Genomic DNA, 13,445 nt, shown 5'->3' on the forward strand with positions numbered 1-13,445 from the left:
AATAATGTGATTGCATTTTATTTTTTCATTGCTCATCCAGTTTATGGAGCAGGGGGATTGTTCACTCAATTATCCAAGAGTTTGCATGTCATGGTGAGAATTAACAGTTGCAGTGCTGTGAAAGTCAAGGGGAAGTAGGTGCACATAAATAAGGAGCACATATGAAAGGGGTTAATATGGAGCATGAATATGGAGGTTAGCATTCTCAAAGGAACCTAGGCGAGTTAGGAATCTAGGGTAAAATTTTCAAAAGTACCTAAGTGATTTAAGTACTAAGTTCCACTGAAAGTCAAGTCACATGTACACTGCAAAACCAAAACCAAAACAACTCTCTGCAGCAAGTCTCAAAGCCCAAGTCAACTGACTTAGGATTGCAGGGCTTGTGTTGCAAGGCTCGACATAGCCATGTAGACGTTCCTGCTCGGATTGGAGCACTGGCTCTGAGACCCTCTCCCCGACCTGGTGTCAGAGAGTCGGCTCCAGCACAAGTGGGAATGTCTACACTGCTCTTTTTTAGCTCCATAACACAAGCCCAGCAGCCCAAGTCAGTTGATCTGGGCTCTGAGACTCACCGCAGTGAGAGTTTTTTTTTTTTTGCAGTGTAGACGTCTCCTAAATCACTTAGGTGCTTTTGAAAAATTTATCCTCTGTTTTCATTGACTTTCAATGGGGATTCAGTGTCTACATCACTTCATCCACACTGGGAGTCACAGCCAGAGTGCTTAGCCCACATAAAGCCATGTTTCCATTTTACTTGTCTGTGCTGCAGCTGTGTACTCCCAAAGCTCCTTTTATACCCATATTTGACCTTCTTACAATAAATAACGAGCTTTGGGCTTCTGAGGTGACTCTGCCATTGAAGTTCAGCACATGGAAGAGTGGCGAGATATTGCCATGGTTTCCTCTTTTTGATGGTGCTGGATAATCACTTACTCATAATGCAGACAGGATTCAGTTAAATTGTAAACTTGATAATATCAGGTTTTCTAACAACAGAGAACATAGCCACGGACAATATTGTTTTCATTTTAACCTTATTCTGAATTGAATAAAATGGACATCATTGTGTTCACTTCAACTGATAGGTATGGACAGATGACAGCAGGGAGCTATTGCTACATTGGACCACAGGGAATTGTCCATGGAACTGTGGTAAGAGATTTGCGGAGGGTTGTCTGCATTGTCATACATTGTCTGCGAGACAGGTGGTGGGTGCTGAGTTGATATCAGGATGCTCCTGACTACTAAAGGAAATGAGTTTTGCCACCTCATTAACAGAACTTTAGCTCCCCCCAAACTCTTCAAATCAGAGATGGAATCATGATCCAGAGCCATAATTTGAGAGTGTCTGGATCCAGGGTTTTAATCTGGGCTCATCTCTAGTTACAACAGGTGAACTGGCTGAACATGCATTGTCCTAGTACCTAGTACCAGTGATGAGCTGCTAAAATCTTAACAATCAGTTCCCTCCTCACCCCACGAGGGGGTCGTGGACTGCCTCCGCCCCCCGGGACCCCTGCTCCATACACCCCCTTCCCCTGTCCCCTGACTGCCCCCAGAACCGGGCAGGAGGGTCTCGTGGGCCACTGTAGTGGGTGCCCACCGCGCCCTGCCCCTAAGAACCAGAGGGACCTGCTGGGGGGCGAGGTGGGGAGCCCCAGAGGTGCTTACCTGGGGCAGCTCCCAGGAAGCATCCGGCAGGTCCCTCTGGCTCCTAGGGTCGGGGGAGCGTAGCTGAGGGGGAGCAGGGGGAGCAGCCGCTCCCCCCCACCGATCACATCAAAAGTGGCGCCTTAGGCACCGACTCCCTGGGTGCTCTGGGGCTGGAGCACCCACAGGGAAAATTTTGTGGGTGCAGAGCACCCGCCAGCAGCTCCCTTCCCCGCGCCTGGCCCCAGCTCACCTCTGCTCCGTCTCCGCCTCTGCCTCCTCCCCTGAACGCACCACCCCGCTCTGCTTCTCTGCCCCACCCCACCCCGGTTTCCTGCGAATCAGCTGTTCGTGCGGGAAGCCTGGGAGGGCTGAGAAGCAAGCGGCGGCTTCGTACTCAGGCCCAGGGAGGTGGAGGCGGAGGTGAGCTGGGGCGGGAAGCAGTTCCCCTGAGCGCCCCTCGGGTTACCTGCTGCGGCGCGGACAGCCCTCCTTGCACTCCCCCCCCGGCCCCAGCTCACCTCCCCTCCGCCTCCGCCTCCCTGGGCCTGAGCACGAAGCTGCTGCCTGCATCTCAGCCCTCCCAGGCTTCCCGCGCGAACAGCTGATTCGTGGGGAAACTGGAGGGGGCGGAGAAGCAGAGCGGGGCGGCGCGTTCAGGGGAGGAGGAGGAGGTGGAGGCGGAGCGGAGGTGAGCTGGGGCGAGGAGCTGCCAGTGGGTGCTCTGCACCCACCAAATTTTCCCCGTCGGTGCTCCAGCCCCGGAGCACCCAGAGAAGTGGAACCTAAGGCACCACTTTTGGCCAGTTGTTAAATTTAGAAGCCCTTTTAGAACCGGTTGTCCCACAAGGGACAACCAGTTCTAAAAGGGCTTCTAAATTTAACAACCGGTTCCAGCTCACCACTGCCTAGTACATTGAATGTAACTTGTTCTTGATCCCTCATTTTATTTAGTATTGAAATACAGTATTTTGTTGTCTGCCAAATTCTTCCTGCATAGTGTCTCAAAATCCTGTCTAAAGATTTGTGTGCACAGATTCTGTAACCCATGAGTATATATCCACAGACTCCTTCGGATTGAAAGGAACCTTTAATTAAAATGTATTCCATTCCCTGGCTCATGGAGGGATTGATTCTGGCATCCCTAAACCATCCATGAGATTTGGATGTCTCTTGAACATGTTCAGGATCAGGAATGATGAGTCTACAACCTTGCTCAGCAGCTTGTTCTATTCTTTAACCATTCAAATAGTTTCTCCCGATATTGAATGTAAATGATCCCTTAAACCAGTTCCATTGTGTTTCAAGCATTACATTTTTGCAAAAGGCTGGGAAGAGCACTTGACCCTCCTAAAAACACCAGTGTCTTAGAGTATCTTAACCAATTCTACTTGTAAACAAATGTAGGCTTAACAAATACCTAATCAATGCAAAAGTACAATAGAGATACAAACATGTTAAATATCTTTAAATTTTCAGGATTTTAGGGACAGGGGTTACCAATGATTGCTTTGTTCTGCACTGTGTGTTAGCTAACAGTGCTGAATGCAGGTCGTCGCTACTTAGGCAAGGAGGACCTGGCTGGGAGGGTGTTTGTCACCTCTGGTCTTGGAGGGATGAGTGGTGCTCAAGCTAAAGCTGCAGTCATTGCTGGATGTGTGGGGATCATTGCTGAGGTAAGACCAACACCTCTTTGTTTTCATTCTGTATTTCCTTTGCAGGGTTCCTTTATACACTGTCTCAGATCTCTCTACTCTCTTGGGGCTTGTTCCTCATTCCTTTGAGTTTGCCTTCCTGTGCTAAACTCCATTCTGGTAGCATCTACGCCTGCTCAGTTATAAAACTCTCTATCCCACCAATGTGTAACTGGCAAGAATTGTGTCAAACATGCAATTTATGTGATCCTCATTAAAAAAAATATTCTCCCCCAACAGCTGTGTACCCTTCCCATTACTTATAAGCTCCTTTCCCTTCCCTAAAGTCCTCCACCCTCTATCGTTTGTTTTCAGTTCCCTGTATTTAATTATAAGCTCCTCAGAGTATGGACCTTGCCTTTTGCAAAGTGCCAGGTACATGCCTAGTGCTATTTAAGTAATAAACAATCATTCTCTAAGTGAGCCAGTTTTTAATGTTGGGGATAAATTCGGCCCTAGTATAAGTAGGCCTAACTTCAATGAACTTGAGTGGGAATTATGCCCTTTTATACCAGGATTCAGTCTGGCCCAAGGTATTAAAACAGGGGTGAGCATAATAGGGTTAATGCATCTAGCAGCCTCATCAAGAGTTATAAGAGAGCCTAATGGTAGACTCTCCCCAAATTTACGGACCCTTCCCAAATCTCTTACGACAGTTCTGTGGACTATTCCCTGTGGTCCAATGGAGCAATAGCTCCTTGCTGTCACCTGTCCCCTACCTATCACTTTCAGTGAACACAAAGATGTCCCTTTTATTCAACTCAGAATAAGGCAAAAATGAAAATAACATTTTCTGTAGCTATGTTATCCGTTGTTATCAAGTTCAAATCTTAAATGAATCCTGTCTGCATTAAGAGTAAGATATTAACCACCAGCAGCAAAAAGAAGATCCCATGTCAATAACTCACCATTGTTCCATGTGCTTAACTTCACATGGGAGTTTCACATCAAAATCTTGGAATGTACTAGTTATTTTAGTGGGATTTTCAAAAGTGCTCAGCGTTGGCCTTACTCTGCTCCCATCCAGGTCAGTGGGAGTTTAAGTCACTGGGAGTTTTACCATTGACTTCAATGGTAGCAGATTTAAATCAATACCAAGTGCTTTTGAAAATCACACCCTTAAGCAAGAAGGCCCATCACACTTTTGATCAGCTAAAGACCACTGGGGCAGCACGTGTCTCAAGCCTTTATCCCAGCAAGTCCTGATCTCAATATAGTGACCAGATATGAAAGGTCAATACAATTTCTCTTTCAAATGTTCCATTTTGGTACACAAAGCTTGGGGCTGCTTCATTCTGTGCTTCTGCATTTGGACTTTGAACACCCTGAACCTGCACTGAAGTCTTTTGTGTCAGTCCCCGGGTGCACCTTCCCAAATGCTGTAGGGAGTGGGCAGCCAGGGGCTGGTTCCCCTCCTCCCCTACCCCTCTGCCCCCAGCATAATTTAGAGCAGCCTCAGAGCTGTTCTAAATTATACCAATTTATAAAGGACTCTTAGAGGTAAGTACTTTGTCTGGGGAATTGCCAGAGTGCCTTTTCCTCTTCCACCACAGCACACCACTGATGTGCAGCCTCAGCCTGGGGGAGGTGGAATTTATCATTTGGCCCAATGGGAGCATTGCCTGTGCAAAGATTGCCACAATGGCTCATCTATTTGATCCCCTAGAGCAGTAGTTCTCAACTCCGGTCCACCGCTTGTTCAGGGAAAGCCCCTGGCATGCCGGGCCGGTTTGTTTACCTGCCACGTCTGCAGGTTCGGCCGATCGCGGCTCCCACTGGCCGCTGTTCGCCACTCCAGGCCAATGGGAGCTGTAGAAAGCGGCGTGGGCCGAGGGACGTGCTGGCTGCCCTTCCCGCAGCCCCCACTGGCCTGGAGCGGTGAACCGAGGCCAATGGGAGCCGCGATCGGCCAAACCTGCGGACGTGGCAGGTAAACAAACCAGCCCAGTGCGCCAGGGGCTTTCCCTGAACAAGCAGTGGACCAGAGTTGAGAACCGCTGGCCTAGAGGAAAGTTGTCTGACAGATTTTTAAAAAAATGAGAGCAAATAGCAACACAGCCTCTTCTCTTATTCCCACCTAGAGTAAGATCAATTTTTAATGATATTTTGCTAATATTAGCTACCTTTTATCTGTAAGTTAAAGACCACTAATGCATTAGCAATCAGCACACTGGATGTTATGAGCCCATTAGGTTTATAAAATGATGGATAAGCAACACATCTAAAAGCCAAACACTAGAATTCTAATGTTGATAAATGTAAGTATCCATAAGACCAAAATAAAATCCACCCAGATTTGAAATATAAATAAAGAAAAACAATAAAGTCTCTTAGGGCCTGCATTTTTCAGTTGTTTTTAAGTTCTGATGCTCCTTATAATGATTCTGTTCTTCTAAAGTTTTCTTTGGTTTCTAACCAGAATTGATCAGAATAATTTTCTATACTCCAAAATGTAATAAACAGAGATCAGGCATAGACTAGGAATAATGGGGCTGTTTCATTATATAATCATTTATTCTTTTTCTAAAGAATATAAATACAATTCTGCTCCACTGAATGGAGCTGAAAGATCAGTTTATTTCCTTTTAATTTTTTAACAAACTTTTCAACTCTATAGAACCTCATCCTGTCCTTCTTACTTGGAGGGAAATATCAGTCACATTTCACACTTTATAGTAAAGTTACATTTATAAACTATTTCAGAAGAGTTAATAAATGATGAATCGAGGTTATAAGTATGTTATAGAAATGAATAGTATAGATAGCTATAAGCACATCAGTAGAAGGTCATGGGTTCAAGTCTCATTTGATCTGACACTGAAAGGGCACCTCCAGTTCACCCAGCTACAAAATGGGTTCCTGATTCACTCCTTTTTGTACCATTGGCTATGAAACTGGTGTGCCTTAACTGTGCCAGCCCGATGAGGCATTGGCTTGGTGGGAGGGTGGATAGGTGGTTTTTGACATCAGTAGAAGGAGTTATAGACGTTTAAAGGCAAGGAACATATTGAACTATGGCAGGGTTTCTCAACCTGTGGGTCACGACCCCAAATTAGGTCACCAGAATGTTTCAAAGGGTCACATGGCAACTCCTGTCCCATGGGGCTGGCTGGGCTCACCTCCCTGCTCCAGGCAATGCAACCTCTGGGATCCCAGTGCCACTCAAGTTTGGCCCAGCTGTCACGATGACAGGAGTCCAGATAGGCCAAATCTGAGTGAGTGGCGCTGCAACCCTATGAGCCAGGTCACAACTCCACTCACACAAATTTGGTCTAGTCAGGGGATGGGGCCAAAGCTGAGTGGCATTGCAACCCCGGAGGTTTTAATGCTCAAAGCAGAAAGCCAAGCCCAGCCAGCCCCACAGCATAGGAGCTGCAGGAGCTGCCACTGTGGGGTGAGTGCTGGGTAGGGTTGCCAGGGAACGCCGGGTCAAAAAGGGACTCTGGCAGCTCCGATCAGCACGGCTGACTGGGCTGTTAAAAGTCCGGTTGATGGCACGTAGCTCTGCATGGCTCCTGGAAGCAGTGGCATGTCCCCTCTCCAGCTCGTATGCATAGGAGCAGCCAGGAGACTCCATGCGCTGTCTCTGCCCCAAGTGCCGTCCCCGCAGCTCCCATTGGCCAAAAACCACGGCCAATGGGAGCTGCAGTGGCGGCGCCTGCAGACAGGGCAGTGCGCAGAGCTGTCTGACCGCACCTCCGCATAGGAGTTGAAGGGGGGGCATGCCGCTGCTTCTGGGAGCTGCTTGAGGTAAGTGCTGCTGGGAGCCTGCACCCTGACCCCCTTCCGTGCCCCAGCCTCCTGCCCCAGCCCTGATGCCCCTCCTGGCCTCCGAACCCCTTGGCCCTCTTTCTCATTTTTTAAGATCAGGTTCCCTGATAACTATTATTATGCTAGCAAAATGCTGCAATGTTTGGGTTGCAAACCCTGCATAGGTATGTTGGAATCAAAACAAAAGCGGGGTTTTTTTCATATCTTCACTTTGGGGCATAAACTACCTGCTGGGGCCTGTTTAAGCTATTATGCAGGGGTATAGGATTGAAGAGAATCCCTAGTGTAACTCCACTAATCCCATGGAGTTACTCCAGGTGTGATGTGAACCCATGTGGTTGATGTCATTTTAAAAACTGTTGACTCGCTGATCAAAGAGCATAAAAGATTTTCTAGAATCTGATGAAAAGGAAGTTAATTTCTTTGGGTGTGTTGGTGGGGTCTATGAAATGAGATCCAAGACCCTATCAAGATAGGTCAGAAATACAATATATAGGATACTATAACACAGAGGATTTAGATAGTCCAATCAGCGCTGCACTCAGACTTTTTGAACTGTAGTATCAGAACCCATTTATTTGTCATGTACTATTCTGCATTCTTTATTCCATCACGGCTGTTTTGCCTGGTACTAAAACAGCATACCAAGAGAAGCAGTCTCCTCTGTGTAACTGACTTCTTAGTCTGCTGCTCCACTGGTGTTGCCCCATACCAGGGTTTTTTAATGATATGCCTAATCAGTGACATGGGAATTGAAGGAACGTTTCACACACTGAAATAACTTGGCAAGAGGAGGCTTTCCATCAACTTTGATGGGCATTAGATCAAGCCCCAAATATATAACGTTTTTTGTTTACGTATCAATGGTTTGGTGGCTGGAAATGATGGAAAGAAAATGCAGGGGGTGGGCTGTGGGAATGCATGGCAGTTTAAATGGGTTATTGTAAAATTGTGGGGGGGGTCATTGAAAATCTGAAAGCAGAAACACTTTTTGTTTTCAGTTTTTCAGTTAAAACATGAACAATTCCAAGAGAAATAAAAAAATTGTTAAATTTTGTTGTGGGGGAAAAATGTTTCCTAACCAGCTCTCATTAGGATTTTGTTTTTCTAAAGCCAGGTTGGTTTGGATCTGGCTCAGTGCTTAATTTGTGCTGGGGCTTGCCAGGGCTGAGCCCTGGGACCTCTGGGTTTGGCAGTTCATATCCCTGGCACCTCTGGGCTTGCCATGTTGTTTATGAAAGTAAAAAAATTGCTTGAGCCCCGGCACCTCTTTCATTACAAATTAAGCAGTGATCTGGTTCCCATTTTATTAAAACTACAAAGGTTGGGGTTGGGAGGTGGTTGGAGAAAATATTCCGCTCTTTTTCCATTCCTGGTTTGAAACAACAGAAACCAGAACTGATGGAATATTAGAAGCTAGAAATAAAAAACAACGATTAGCTCACCCAGCCCATCACCTTGAAGCCAATGCAGGAGTGTGGTCTTATGTACATTTGTTAGTGTTTCATCCAGGATTGTTTTAAAGTTAAAGATGGATTGGAGAAGTTCTTCGGTAGGTGAGATGACAGTCCTGAAATAATTATGCAATTTGTCCCAGGTTGATGAAGCTGCACTTTTGAAACGTTACAGGCAAGGTTGGCTGATGGAAATCACTGATAGCCTGGACCACTGCATTGCTCGGCTTAGGTATGGCTCATGAAGTGCTGTGTTTGTCCCTATGTGCTAAATCCTGCTCAAGGGCTGAAGTAACCGCAGCAGCCCTTGAATTCCCCTACATGGGTGTGCAGGGGAGGGGTTACAGGATCTCTCTCCTCATATCACCTCTGCTATTAAATGAGGTAAATGAGAAGAGAATCAGGCCCATGTATTAGAAATTCAACTCATGAATTCCCTGTCTTGTTATTATTACTCCATAGCCCCTTACAGAATCACTCTGGTTTGAAAAGGATGAGCTAGGTGAAAGTATAAAATCTCCATATTGAGGTTGTGGATTTAAAGAATATTGTTGAGGTTTTTAAGTGAAAGGAATGGTATTTGGCTTGCCGGCACCATAACCTGTTCACTATTAACAGCACAGTCTGAGCTCTGTTTGCTATGAAACTCTTTCAGACAGAAAGTCTGTCTGAATAAGAACACTGACTCTTCAGTGCATTGTCCAGTTCCCGGTACAGTGCCTAATCTTGTACTGTTTATGCACCTAGAACTCCCAGTCTACTCAAGGAATCCCACGCAGCATAAGGATCCTCTTGTCGGTTTAGGCTGATAGTGTTCATCACTCCTGTCTTGCTGTTTGAACCCACATAGGCTTTTCTCTGCTCTTTTGAGTGACTGCTTTGGTTGTTTATGTGTAGTTTGTAAACTGCAACTATCCAGATGATGAATTTTCTTCAACCATTTCTATTTTGACTCTATTATAGAGATGCAAGAGAGAATAAAATTACCCTTAGTTTGGGCTACCATGGGAATGTGGTAGATCTTTGGTAAGTACCAGATGGTAGATGGCACTTTTCCTTGTTAGTTAGCCTGGAACAATGTCCAAGCTTGTAGACAAAGGGAATTGTCCTTCAAACCAACCATTGAAGCTACATCTTGACTCTCGGAGGTAAATCTGGTGTCCAAATTCCAAATGGGTGAATTACATTTTGCCGACCAAAGTACCCCTTTTAGGCACAAATGGATAACTTTGGTTTTGGAAACCAAAGTGGGGTCTTAATAAGATAATTCATTGGTAATCAGAAACTGGAGAATGGTGTTTTAATGAAAGACAACCCCTTGGTCATCAGAATATTGAGAAAAGAAATTTGCTGCTTTAGTGGCTTGATCCAAAGCCCACTGAAATCAGTGACAAGCATTATTTATACTTCTATCAGGCATCCACCAACAGACATTGCCAATCCAGGATATCCTTGTAATATTATAAAAAAATCTCTAGGGATATTCCTGAGAACTTCTAATTGGTGCTGCTGATGCTCACAAGAAATATAACTACGAGGTGATGCCGGCAATGGCAGCCACCAGACAAGCAGTCTATATATTATCTTTCCTCACCATAGGGAGAGGCTTGTCTATGAACTTGATACAACAGGAGAACAGCTAGTTGATCTTGGATCCGACCAAACCTCCTGTCACAATCCGTTCAGTGGAGGATACTACCCCGTGCAGCTCAGCTTTGAGGAGGCAAACCAGCTCATGTCTACTAATCCAGGGAGGTTCCGTACCCTGGTGCAAGAAAGGTAAACAATTACCTGATTCATAGATTCCAAGGCTAGAAAGGGCCATTGTGATCATCTCGTCTGACCTCCTGCATAACACAGACCATAGAACTTCCCCAAAATAATTGCTAGGGCAGATCTGTTAGAAAAACATCCAGCCTTGATTATGCAGGTTTGGTTGCTCAGAATTTCTAGGCTCAGTGTTTATTTTGCTTCTCCAGTGACCAGATTCTTGTCTTCCCCATAATAAGACTCATAGAATCAGTGGGTCAGATTCTGCTCTCAGTTCTCTCAGTGTAAATCTGGAGTAATGCCATTGAAGTTACACTGGTGTAACTCTTTTAGCTCCTGTGGCGTGACTGCTTTCACACAGATGTAACTGACATAGAATCGACCCCACAGATTCTAGAGAGAGAAATGGTTAATCAGATTGCTTAGTCCCTCTACCTGCCATTGCAGGGTCATTCCCTCTTGTATAAGAACTAAAGTCTGAAAATATCTGCTTGGATCTATTTCAACCATATATTGGGCTTTGTAGCCTATGTAAGGTACCTAGCATGTGAGTTAGTTGTTATTAAACGTAGAGAGCAGAAAATAAACAACATCCTTATTTTGTATCATTTCCAGGCTTGCTAGTAGCTTCACTAATTGGGTAGGAGCAGGGAACAGTGCTACTGTTCTTCACTAAAACCCAGCAGGTGCTTGCAGTTACAGAAGTTCTTTGGCTCTGAGTGCTATTACTCTTCACTCCTGCTGTTCTCCTTCCTCTTGGAAACACTCCTGCTGAAGAGGTTTTTACCATTAGAGGCTAGAATTTGTGTTTGTCATCTGTTTGGCTTTGGCCCAGGGGCCTAAAATGATGATTTCGGTCTCCCAGGTCTTCATTTTAGATGCTGTTCTGAGGGCGATGCTGTGTGTAACAGCAAAGCTAATTTCCAGCAGGACCTTTTTGAAAGATGAAGAATAATTTAGGGACCCCAATCTCATTGGTTATGCTTTGGTGTAATTCTGTTGATTTCTGATTTACACCATTGCAAGTGAGATTAGAATTGGGAGCTGTGAAAACAAGCAGTGAAAAGGGTACTCTCAAGAATAGGCCTAGGGCCTGATTCTCTTCTTAATTAGCAATTTAATTCCATTGCCTTCACTCATGATTTATACCAGTGAAAGCAAGAGGAAAATTAGGCCCCTGTATTGGCCAAGGGATGGACTAAATAATCTACTGGGATCTTTTTAATCTCTGTTTTTTGTGATTCTATTGTAGTCCAAGAAACAGGTGGAAACTGCAGCCAGTTCAAAATAGCCCAGACCTTGTGCGTGCTTTTAAGGGCTAGCAAAAGGAAAAGAAGCAGAGAATTGCAAAAATCGCCAAAGAAGGGGTCAGAGAGGACTGAAGCAGTTTCATTAACTTCCTGATTTTTGATCTAAAACCAAGTTAGCAAATGACTTTGCTGGAAGTGGACTTTATTTATGAGACCGTTACAAATTTAAGAGCCCTAGCTGTATTGCTTTTGAGCCTTTGCCAGTTGCTGGGGGGTTTCAGACCATAACCACTGGCACTAGGAATTAAAGAGTGAGGTTACAAAGATTAGCAGTGGCTGTGAAATTCTCTTGCTGCCTGAAGTTTTTAGATCTCTGTTCTAGAAATAGGGAGGAGGGAGGAGACAGTGATGGGAGTTGCTCACGTTATATAATGGTCTGAAGTTATTTGGCCTTTGGTAGGTTTACCTCATCACTGGAAACTGCCAGCTCTGTGCTAGGAGGCAGTCTCTAGCAGTACCACCTTCTGCAATTTTTCCTGTTAGATCTCAGGAGCTGTGTTGGCTTTTTAACTGGGTGGCAGACCTTTGGGAAATACTGTTGTTAATTTAGTAGGTGGCACTCTTCACCCTGGCTCAGTACTTAACCTGCGTTGCAGCTTCTTGCTAGCAGGTATGGTGCTGATACAGGAGGTCTCTTCTGGATAACCCATAAAACCAAGCTCCTGATCACTTGTGGTCATTAAAGATCCAATGGCAGTTTTCATAATGGATGGGTGATAACCGGGCTGCGTTAGCCAAATGCCTGTTCAGGTACAATAACCACATTCTGCTTCTCTGAATTCATCTCTGTAGTTTCAGCTAGTTAAGATACTGTTCTTCACTGCCTCTTCTGAGCTGATGGGCAGTATTGCTGTGTGCTGTTAAACAGCTGTTGTGTTCCAACCCAGAGCTGGCTGCATTTCTGAGCTGGAATAGGTGACTCCTGTGTGTTACTTACCCTACCTCACAGTGGTGTTGTGAGGTTCACTTAATATTTGTAAAGCATTTGGAGAGCTTGGGATAACAGGTGCTACAGAAGTGGAAAGTATTTTTATTTGGTGTCTGGTGGGCTTAGAACATGGATTGATCTTGAGTCTTTCAAAGTCATCTATCTAACTCTCCCCACCTTTTCACAGCCCAGGGCAGCAATGCTAAGGTGTTCGTGACATTAACCTTTTATATAAGTGAATGAATCTCAGAGCTAACTTTCTGCCTTTTTATTTTCAGTCTGAGGAGACAAGTGGCTGCTATAAACAGGCTCTCTGATAAGGGCATGGTGTTTTGGGACTATGGCAATGCTTTTCTCTTGGAAGCTCAGAGAGCCGGTGAGTAGGTGCTGGCTTTCCTAGATGTAACCAGGGCACTTCTCTCCTTTCCAGCAGGTAACGTATAGTTCATTACCTTTGTTAGAGCAGGTCTTCCAAATGGAGTGTATCGGTAGGAGTCAGTCCTGCCTGGACGTTAAATTGGTGCCATTCTTTTTCTCATGAAGACTAGTGGTATTGGGCTTTATTCCGTAGGGTTTGTTTCTGATTTTCAGAGGTGCTGAGCCCCCACAGCTCCAAGTGAAGTCAGTGGGAGAAACAGGTGCTCAGCACCACTGAAAAGCTGGCCCGTTGTTTTTAAAGTAACAGCACTGACTTTTTTGTGGGGTGGGGGGTCGATGGGAAGCAAAGTCTGTCTTTCCTCAAAGGAGAAAAATAAAATACACATTTCTGAAGTGTCCTCTAATGGCACATCCACAACTTTGCACCCAATGTTGGGCACAGATGATGGACTCCAGTGGCCAAGCTTTCTAAAGACAAACTTCCATTCTG

General features: G+C 45.2%; 1 protein-coding gene across 4 annotated transcripts in view; it reads left to right on the forward strand.

The window, feature by feature from the left end:
* Positions 1-13,445, forward strand: part of UROC1 (urocanate hydratase 1) — a 66,444-nt gene that overhangs the window by 20,543 nt on the left and 32,456 nt on the right. For all 4 annotated transcript variants that reach the window (XM_048859481.2, XM_048859480.2, XM_075130295.1 and 1 more), the window contains 6 exons: positions 1,086-1,152; positions 3,183-3,326; positions 8,713-8,801; positions 9,533-9,595; positions 10,169-10,348; positions 12,856-12,953. In XM_048859481.2, coding sequence (XP_048715438.1) covers positions 1,086-1,152; positions 3,183-3,326; positions 8,713-8,801; positions 9,533-9,595; positions 10,169-10,348; positions 12,856-12,953 — 641 coding nt within the window. The remainder of the gene's footprint in view (positions 1-1,085; positions 1,153-3,182; positions 3,327-8,712; positions 8,802-9,532; positions 9,596-10,168; positions 10,349-12,855; positions 12,954-13,445) is intronic.

Source organism: Caretta caretta, chromosome 7 (assembly GCF_965140235.1).
Source record: "Caretta caretta isolate rCarCar2 chromosome 7, rCarCar1.hap1, whole genome shotgun sequence".
Taxonomy (NCBI): Eukaryota; Metazoa; Chordata; order Testudines; family Cheloniidae; genus Caretta; species Caretta caretta.